Here is a 10,589-nt window from a genome sequence, read left to right on the forward strand (position 1 = left end):
TTTTTTTGAGAAGGAGTCTCGCTCTGTCACCCAGGCTGGAGTGCAGTGGCCAGATCTCAGCTCACTGCAAACTCCGCCTCCCGGGTTTACGCCATTCTCCTGCCTCAGCCTCCCGAGTAGCTGGGACTACAGGTGCCCGCCACCTCGCCCGGCTAGTTTTTTGTATTTTTTTAGTAGAGACGGGGTTTCACCGTGTTAGCCGGGATGGTCTCCATCTCCTGACCTCGTGATCCGCCCATCTCGGCCTCCCAAAGTGCTGGGATTACAGGCTTGAGCCACCGCGCCCGGCCTTAATACCCCATTTTAATAACTAGACAGATTAACTAGATAGATTACCTAGACAGAAAATTAATAAGAAAACAGGTGATATCAATAACATTATAGATGAATTGGACCTAACAAGCTCATGCAGAACTCCACACAACACTCCATACAACAACAGCAGAATATACATTCTTCTCAAGGGCAGACAGAACACTTTCCAGTATACACCACATGTTAAGCCACAAAACAAACCTTAACAAATTCAAGAAGAGTAAAATCATACCAAGTATCTTTTCTGACTATAATGGAACAAAACTAGAACTCAACACCAAGAGAAACACTGAAAAATTCAGAAATATGTAGAAATCAAACAGCACACTCTTGAACAACCAGTGGATCAAAGAAGAAATCACAAGAAATATTAGAAAATATCTTGAGACAAGTGAACATGAAAATACAACATACCACATATGTGAGGCAGCATAAAGGTACTAAGAGGGAAGTTTATAGCAGTAAACACCTATGTTAAAAAAAAGAAATATCTCAAATCAAAACCTGACTTTATACTTCAGAGAACTTGAAAAAGAGGCATAAACTAAACCTAAACATAGTGAAGAAAGATAATAATACAGATTGAGCTGAAATATACAGAATAGAAAATAACAAACCCATGTAAAATCAACAAAACTAAGAGTTGATTTTGGAGAAAAAATATACAAAATCGACAAACCCTTTTAAAAGAGTAAGTAAAAGAAAGAGAGAAGACTCAAATAACAAAACCAGATAAAAAGGAGACATCACAACTTATGGCACTGAAGTAAATAGTATCATAAGAGACAGCTACGAGCAATTAATTCTATGCCAACATACAAGATAGGCTAAAAGAAATAGACAAATTCTAAGAAAAACATAACATATCAAGACTAAATCATGCAGAAATTTTATTTCTGAATAGACTCATAACTAGTAAAGAGATTGGATCAATAATCAAAAACCTCTCAATAAACAAAAGCCTAGGGGACCAGAAGTCTTCACTAGAGAATTCTATGATACGTTTAAAGAAGAATAAATACAACTCATTCTCAAAGTCTTCCAAAATATTAAAGCAGAGAGCACTTCCAAATCCATTATGAGGCCAGTATTACCTGGATACTGAAATCAGACAAAGATACTATTTTTAAAAAAAAGAAAACTACAGACAAATATCCTTAATAAATATTGACACAAAAATCCTCAACAAAATGCTAGCAAACCAAATTCAGCAGCATGTTAAAAAGTTTATATATCATGACCAATAGAGATTTATTTCTGAAATGCAAAGATGTTTCCACAAATGAGAATCAATCGGTGTAATACATCACATTTACAGGATCAAGGTAAAAAACCACATGATCATCTCAATTGATTTTTATCTTATCTTATCTTATCTTATCTTATCTTATTTTTTTGAGACGGAGTCTCGCTCTGTGCTCTGTGCTCAGGCTGGAGGGCAGTGGCGTGATCTTAGCTCACTGCAGCCTCCGCCTCCCGGGTTCATGCCATTCTCCTGCCTCAGCCTCTTGAGTAGCTGGGACTACAGGTGCCTGCCACCACGCCCAGCTAGTTTTTTTGTATTTGTAGTAGAAACGGGGTTTCACCGTGTTAGCCAGGATGGTCTCGATCTCCTGACCTCGTGATCCGCCTGCCTCGGCTCAATTGATTTTAAAAAAGGATGTGACAAAAACACCCTTTCATGATAAAATTGCTTAATGAATCAGGAATATGAAGAAATTATCTCAACATAGCAAAGGTCTTATATGCAAAACCCACATCTAATATCACACTTTATGGTAAAACAAACAAACAAAACAAAACAAAACAGAAAAACCTGAAAGTTTTTCCCCTAAGATCAGAAATAAGACACAATTCCCTCTCTTGCCAATTTCATTCAATATAGTACTAGAAGTCCTACCAACAGCGATTAGGTCAGAAAAAGAAATAAAAGGCATCCAAATGGGAAAGGAAGAAGTAAAATTACCTCTGTTCATAGATGACATGACCTTATATGTAGTAAATCCTAAAGATTACACACAGATACACATTAAAAATCTTGTTATAAGTAATGAACAAATTCAATGAAGTTGCAGAATGCAAAAAAACAAAACAAAACAAAACAAAACACACACACACAAAAAAAAAAACAATTGGGTTTCCATACATTATCAATGAACAATCTGAAAGGAAATTAATAAAAGGATCCCATTTAAAAAGCATCAAAATAAATAAAATACGAGTAAACTGAAGGAGGAAAAAGAGTTATACATTGAAAACTATAAAATATTTCTGAAAAAATTGAAGGGAGAGACAGATAAATGGAAGGAAATCCTGTGTCCATGAATTAGATGACTTAATATTGCTAAAATGTCCATATTACCCAAAGCAATCTATCCAAATGGTATTTTTGCAGAAATGGAAAAAAATATAAAATTCATATAAAATCTCAAAGAATTCTTGATAGCTGGAGCAGTCTTAAGAAAGAAAAACAAAATATTCTCTATTTTCAAGCTATATTAAAAAGTCACAGCAACGATTTTTTTAAAAGTATGGTACTGGTGTCAAGACAGACATATAGACCAACAGAACAGAATAGAGTGCCCAGAAATAAATCCTCTTGTATATGGTCAAATGACACTCGACAAGGGTGCTAAGGCTACAGAATGGGAAAAGGATAATCTCTTTAACAAATAGTGTTGGACAAACTGGATATCCATGTGCCTACATCATATAAAAAACTTAGCATAAAATGGATTAAGATGTAAACATAAGACTAGAAGCTATAAAACTTTTAAAAGAAAACACAGAGAAACACATTCAAATAATTGAACTTGGAGATGACACCAAAAGTACAGGGAAGAAAAGCTAAAATAAGCAAATAGGACTTCATCAAATTAAAAAGCAAAACAAAGTAACTTTTGTGCAGGAAAGAAAACAACGAGTAGAATGAAAAGGCAACCTATGAAAAGGGAGAAAATATTTGCAAACTATGTATCTGGTAAGAGGTTAACATCCTGAATATATAAGTAATTCCAAAACTTGACAACAAAAACGCAAACCAAATCATCAAATTAAAAAATGGGCAAAAGACTTGAATAGATATTTTTCTAAAGAAGGTACGTAAATGGACAACAAGGATATAAAAAGATGCTCTACGTCACTAATTGTAAGAGAAATGCAAATCAAAACTACAACGGGTTATCACCTCACACCCACCAGGATAATCGTTATTAAAAAACAAAAGACAGGCTGGGCGGGGTGGTTCATGTCTGTAATCTCAGCACTTTGAGAGGCCAAGGGTGGCAATCTCATGAGGTCAGGAGTTTAAACCAACCACGGGAAACCTCATCTCTATTAAAAATACAAAAATTAGCCAGGCCTGGTAGCACACATCTGTAATCTCAGCTACTTGGGAGGCTAAGGTAGGAGAATCGCTTGAACCGGAGAGGCAGAGGTTGCTGTGAGCTGAGATCTGCACCACTGCACTCCAGCCTGTGCAACAGAGTGAGACTCTGTCTCAAAAACACAACACAACACAATACAACACAACACAACAAAACAAAGCAAAACAAAAAAAACCAAAAACCAAAACAACATAACAAATGTTGACAAGGATGTGGGAAAATGGAACCCTGATGCAATGTTGGTGGGTACGTGAAATGGTGCAGCTGCTTTGGAATACGGTAGGCAGTTTCTGAAAAAACAAATAAAAAATAATCCAATGATCTCTCTTCTGAGTATATATCCAAAAGAATTGAAAGAAATATCTCAAAGAGATATTTGAACACCCAAGTTCATGATGTAGAATTAACAATTGCCAAGAGGTGGAAGCAAGCTGATTGTCCATCAATGGAAGAATGGATGAAGAAAATGTGATATATACATAAACAATGAAATATTCTTCAGCCGTATAAAAAGAAAAAAATCTTATCATATGCTACAAGACAGATGAACCCAAATGATATTATGCTAATTGAAATATATCAATCACAAAAAGATGAATACTGCATGATTCACTTAGATAAGGTATTGAAAGTAGTCAAACTAAGAATCAGAAAATAGAATGGCTGTTGCTAAGGCTCAGAGGGAGTGGGAAAAGGGGAGTTGTGCTTTAATGTGTATAGTCTTAATTTTGCAAGATGGAAAGTTTCTAGAGATCTGTTACACAAGTGCATATAGTTAACATTGTGCTGTACACTAAAAGTAGTTATAGTAAATTTTATGTTTTGTAACACAATAAAAAATGTAATGCAGTTATAGAAAAAGCCCCAATGGAGGAGATGGCAGAACTAATAGCACACATACAGTATTGCCAGATAAGATATAACAAAAAGATGTTAAGGGTTTAATGGAAGTAAAGTTACTATAGCCCTATTCCATTTTTAGATTTATAGTTTATGTAGCTTCAAAAATGAAACTTGCATAAATGTTTTAAATGAATAGACCAATTTAAATAAGACCAAAATAAAATAGATGATTTCATACAGTATGGGAATTTGGGTACTTTACTAAAATTTTAAAGCTAAATATCTTTGTTTTAAAACCCAAATCAGCTGACAGCTGCTAAAAGTAGGATTGGGTTTACTTAAAGTTGAAATGAGTTAGAATTTCACTGTAGGTTGCTAAGACATGTAGAATCTAGAATTTTAAAAATGCCAAGTGATCAGAGATTTACATCCACTTTAAAAATATCTGACCAAACTAGACCCAGGTTTTAAAAAGTATTGCACTAATACCACAATATTTTATACTATAATCTACGCCAATTTGTAATTTCCATTATAGATAATTTAAATTTCTAATGTTTTCATGAGGACAATCCAAAAAGGTACAGAACATCACAAAACTAGAATATTTCATTGCACAGTGAGAATTAAAAAGGAAGACTCAAAGTTTAGGTCCTAAACCTAAGGCATGAGCTCTTGAGAGAGCTGACTGCTTCAGGTTGATTGCCTTCCGCGTGCATTGGTGTAAAAGTGATTATGTCTACGATTTTCTATTTTTCCAATATCATTTTCTATTCATTTTAATTTTATAGCATTAGGAATTCAAACGAGTTCCATTTCCTGAATATATAAAAATTTCAGCCTCATTTACCTTAATTAGGTTAGTGTACTTGACAAGAAATTCATGTGATTTTGCATTACTGAAATTTGTTCCTTTCTTTAAAATAATTTTGTAATGACTTTTGGCTTGAGGACACTTTAGTTTTCATTCATCTGTATTTTTCTTTATTCCACTATAGTGAAATTTACATATAATTTTATAAGTTATTTTATAATCCTTTTAATGTTAATCATTACATAAAATGTATTTTTTACAGGACTACATTTTTCATGTCTTAACAGGATAACAACATACTGCTCACGTACTCAGAACTTTCGTGGCTATCCCACAAACTTGGAAACTGAACTTATTAAATGAATCAGATGAATGATTGTTTATAACCATTTATTGATTTCTTGGCTTGAGGGTATACTTGGATATACTTTTCTATTTCCTTAGAGATTATTTCCTTAAAATAAATTCTTCGAAGTAGAATTGCTATATCAATGATAAAGCACTTTTAAGTCTCTTGGTATTGCTAAATTGGCTTCAAAAAATGTTATAAAAGTAAGTTAAAATTCTCAGAGCAGTTTATGAGCTTGCCAAGATATGCAAGTTTTCTAATTTCTTAATGTGAGTGGCATCTGTGTGTCAATATCTCACTCCCTCAAACGACCCTCTGAACTGGGTTGGACATGCACATAAGTGATCAAGGGAGAATGGGAGGTGTGACAAATTCAAGTCTTGGCATTGACAACCTGGGCTGGGGCCACCAGGCCAGCCCCAGGGCTCCCTGAAACTGCTCACATATAGCCACCTGTTCTGGCTCTTACAAGATTTTCTGTGAAGGATACAGGTATACTCTTGAACTATCATAGAAGTCTATGATTTGTATTGCTTAAAATAATAAATAGTAGCAAAATAGAGGGAATGAGATATAGTAGAAGAGTCCTGGTTTTAGCGAACAAGACAAGTTGGATTATAATTCAGTTACCTACTGGACATATAATCTTAGGTCACTTAAGCGATAAGGATCTCAGGTCTCTTAACCATAAAATGAGAGTTCTAGCTCACACTAAACCCTAAAAGACCTTACAGCATTAATATCCTGTAGTTCTATACTTTTAAAAAAAAATTATTTTTTTAATTTTTTTGAGACAGAGTCTTGCTCTGTCACCCAGGCTGGAGGGCAGTGGTGCAATCTCTGCTCACTGCAACCTCCACCTCCCAGGTTCGAGTGATTCTACCACCTCAGCCACCCAAGTATCTGGGACTAATAGGCATGCACCACCATGCACGGCTAATTTTTGTATTTTTAGTAAAGACGGGGTTTCACCATGTTGGCCAGGCTGGTGTTGAACTCATGACCTCAAGTCATCCACCTGCCTCGGTCTCCCGAAGTGCTAATTACAGGCGTGAGCCACCATGCCTGGCCCATCTATACTTTTTATCTATAAGAAATTATTCTGAAGAAAGAAGTTGAGAGGCTGAGAACAGCACATAGTTTGGACTTCATCTGAAGCATATTTCCTTCAGTTGAAGTAACAATCTGAATCTACTTAACTTTAAGAGGGAAGACAACTGAACAGTAAAATAAAAATTGCAGCTCAAAGGACAGTTGAATGTATATTAGGGCTAAGAGAAGAAGAGAAATATCTCAATAAAGAGACAGTCAACATGCAAAATTATTTTTGTCTTTGTATGAAGGACAATTTCTAAACTATATTTATTCAAATCATACATCAAGTCCTCTTTCATAGTCTCTATGAGAAAAATAATGAAAATAATTATAACAAAATATACCATTTCTGGAAACATAACAACAAATCTACTATTATTATTTCTGTGTATAACAAACGTGGCTTCACATATTTCAACATGTAATTAGTAAAATCATCAACAAGGAATACATTTTATAAAAATGCATAAATAATAACTGAACATATAGAACGAATTTGTACGTTTTATGTTGAATAAAAAGATGTTTCCTTTCCTACTGAGTTCAATTCACACAGTCACATTTATACAGTAAAATTGCAAAATACACATATTTTAATCCTCTGTTCCTAAAATATTTTAATAGTACAAACATTAAACTTCTGTGTGCCTTATTTTTAAAGATGTCTTATATAAGATATTTTATCAGATAGAAAAATTAATTATTACCACAGTGGCTCACGCCTGTAATCCCAGCACTTTGGGAGGCCGAGGCGGGAGGATCACAAGGTCAGGAGATCCAGACCATCCTGGCTAACATGGTGAAACCCCATCTCTACTAAAAATACAAAAAAATTCGCCGGGCGTGGTGGCGGGCGCCCGTAGTCCCAGCTACTCAGGAGGCTGAGGCAGAAGAATGGCGAGAACCCGGGAGGCGGAGGTTGCACTGAGCCGAGATCGCGCCACTGCACTCCAGCCTGAGCGACAGAGCGAGACTCTGTCTTAATAATAATAATAATAATAATAATAATAATAATAATAAATAAAAATAAAAATAAATTAATTATTACAGAAAAAAATCCTTGACCCTTTATCAAGAACTGTTCTGAGAGTTGCGATAGCAGGGGAAGTTTAAAAGAATTAATACAGTACTGTTAGCAGGGACGCTGCTCAGTAAATGTTTGCTGAGTGACTGTGGAAAAAAGAATCACCCTTGTTCAATAAAAATTATATTTTCATTTAGCAGACCTATAATTCGTGCAGTTACTCATTAGACTTTCTGGAAGAATGTTTTGAAACGGAGAAAAACAAGTTCGAGGGTACTTAGTGGTCACATTATATTACTACAAGAGATAAAAGAAAATGAGAAGTAAACACTAGTACTTCACCTTTCTAAGAGTACTTAACAAATATTTCATCCCGAGCATTCTATTGTCCTTATATCTGGTCAGTGATCTAAGTACTATTTAGATGTCCTATAGACATTTACTAAATTACTTTATGGATACTAAGAATGTATAGGTAAACAAATTCGTGATTCTTATACAGAAGTTATTAAGGACTTCAATCTAAAGAATATGTAGGAACTTTCTGCAATGAAAATATAATTTCTGAAGGTGAAAAAAATTTTAAGTTCAATTACCACATTTTACTTATAAAAAAAGTCAGTGACTTGCCCAGTCGCCTGTCTGAATCCCTTTGTGTTACAGGCGGCATCAGGGGAGCCAGTCTGTCAGACTGGTCTCTACTATATCCACTAAATCATCCATAATGAAACCATTAATCTACCCATAAGCTTTAAGAGACAAACTGCCTCTGTCATGATATTCTTTTTTTAAAGTTCAGACATTAATTAAATGCTTCCTTTTTCATTTTACAAAAAAGGCTGGGATCCCTTGGGAAATTTCCTGAAGAAATTTCCAATTATATTGACTGCATAAATTTATAAAACTTGGAATAACCTGACTTCATTTGTGTAGGTGAGTGAGTGCTATGAGATTGTATGGAACAAGATTAATCATAATCCAACACTGCTGGACATCTAGGAGGGAAACTAATCTAAAAATTTTTATGTTGAATATTTCATTTGTATTCACTATGTATCTCAGGAGCAAATAGGGAGAACGTTGCACATAAATACGTTTCTATTTTACAGTTGAACTGAATGCACACAATTACTGAGTGACTGGACAAATTTATAAAACTCTCGACATGTTTAATTGAAATGAAAACACAAGTCACCTGATTTTAAGTTAGTGTCTAGTCGAGAGTTGTTAAAATATAAGCTTTATATAAATGAATTCCCTGTGGAAATAAATGTCTAACTTTGATTATCTGGGCATTTTTAACTTTAGCATATCTCTCATCAACATCAAACATAAAGATATAGGCAGTGTAACTATGAATAAATTTTATCTGTGAGTAACTGTAAATACCAATGAGTTTTAATAAAACCATTGGAAAAGTTGAGAGTAGACTTGTTTTCAAACTTTTTTTGTTAGCAAAACACAAACACAGACTGATCCAAATTGAGGAAGTCTGAATTCTATTCAGAGGAGAAGGGAGGCAAATAAATTTCAACTTCCCATGGTTGTCTCTATGGTTGAAGGAGACCCTGCATGGCATCTACAGGGGCTCTGGATGACTCTCTACCTATATTAATAACGTGCTTCACATAGAAAGATTTTCTCTAAAGATTCATGCCTAATCACTGCTGCTTCCTTGGGTGATATTTTTTTTCATCTGCACTGAACTCTAATTGTTTTTATTTTTAGACTATTTGTTTTGTCCACAGTATAACTGCACACATTATTTATATTCTTTCCTCTCCAAAAATGTAAAGCTTTATTTATGAGGGTATAAGAAAGAAGTCCTACTGTGATCGTATTTAACTGAAACAACTTTATCTCTGTCTTCCAAAATGAGGTGATGTGGAGAAACAGGTCACTATGAGTGATAACATCACAACCCAAGTAGATGTGAATGATGTTTTCTGTGAGATTTGGTATAGTAGATAAGACAGTAAAGCAAATAAGTTAGTTTTGGTAGAATTACTATTTGCAATTGTTTTTAATATCTGGGAGGAAAGAAATTAATAGCTTTCTTCCAGAAATAGTCCTCTAAATAAACAGTAGCATTTTTAAAAAGTGTAGCTGTAACTGAAAATTTATTTCAAAGCAAACTAAGATCTTGTGCAAATAAACAATACCATGTTTTCCCAGTCATCATGACACTCCTTTAATTTCATGTCATGTTGATAAACAGTACCATTAAGCACAACTAAAGGGAGAAGACAGATTAATTTTACAGTGACCCATTCTATTATAGACACTTGTGATTTTTATTTTATTTTATTTTATTTTTTCAGTATCCAGGCAAGGTATTATTAGTCACGAAAGTATTTGCAGGGCTACAATCAGACACCAAAATTATCTCTCCTAGTTGTTTTGAAATGCATAATTGCTAATAGCCTGTTCATTAAATTTGTATTTTCTATTTCATTTAAGAAAAATCCCTTTGTATTACCACAGCTTGTTTGACTATTTTTATAGAATGAACTCTAATCACATTTTGGAATAATTTACAAAATTACAACAGTTTATTACTTTGTAGCTTACCTCAAAGTGGGCAAAATTAGATCTAAGTTTTTGTATAGTACTGCTCCAAGAACAAATACAGATGATTCATCTAATTCTAGAAAGAATAAAATTTGAAGTATTAGCAAACAGCAAGAAAATACTATGTCTTATAAAACTTTAATCTGCTAATTACAAGATAATTCCAGTACTTCCTTATGCAAAGATAAAGCC

General features: G+C 34.2%; 1 protein-coding gene across 1 annotated transcript in view; it reads right to left on the minus strand.

The window, feature by feature from the left end:
- The window catches only part of ADGRB3 (adhesion G protein-coupled receptor B3), a 779,954-nt gene that overhangs the window by 355,305 nt on the left and 414,060 nt on the right, over positions 1-10,589 (minus strand). The window contains 1 exon segment of the mRNA XM_017870735.1: positions 10,398-10,518. Coding sequence (XP_017726224.1) covers positions 10,398-10,518 — 121 coding nt within the window.

This window comes from Rhinopithecus bieti, unplaced genomic scaffold (assembly GCF_001698545.2).
Source record: "Rhinopithecus bieti isolate Rb0 unplaced genomic scaffold, ASM169854v2 scaffold_5569, whole genome shotgun sequence".
NCBI lineage: Eukaryota > Metazoa > Chordata > Mammalia > Primates > Cercopithecidae > Rhinopithecus > Rhinopithecus bieti.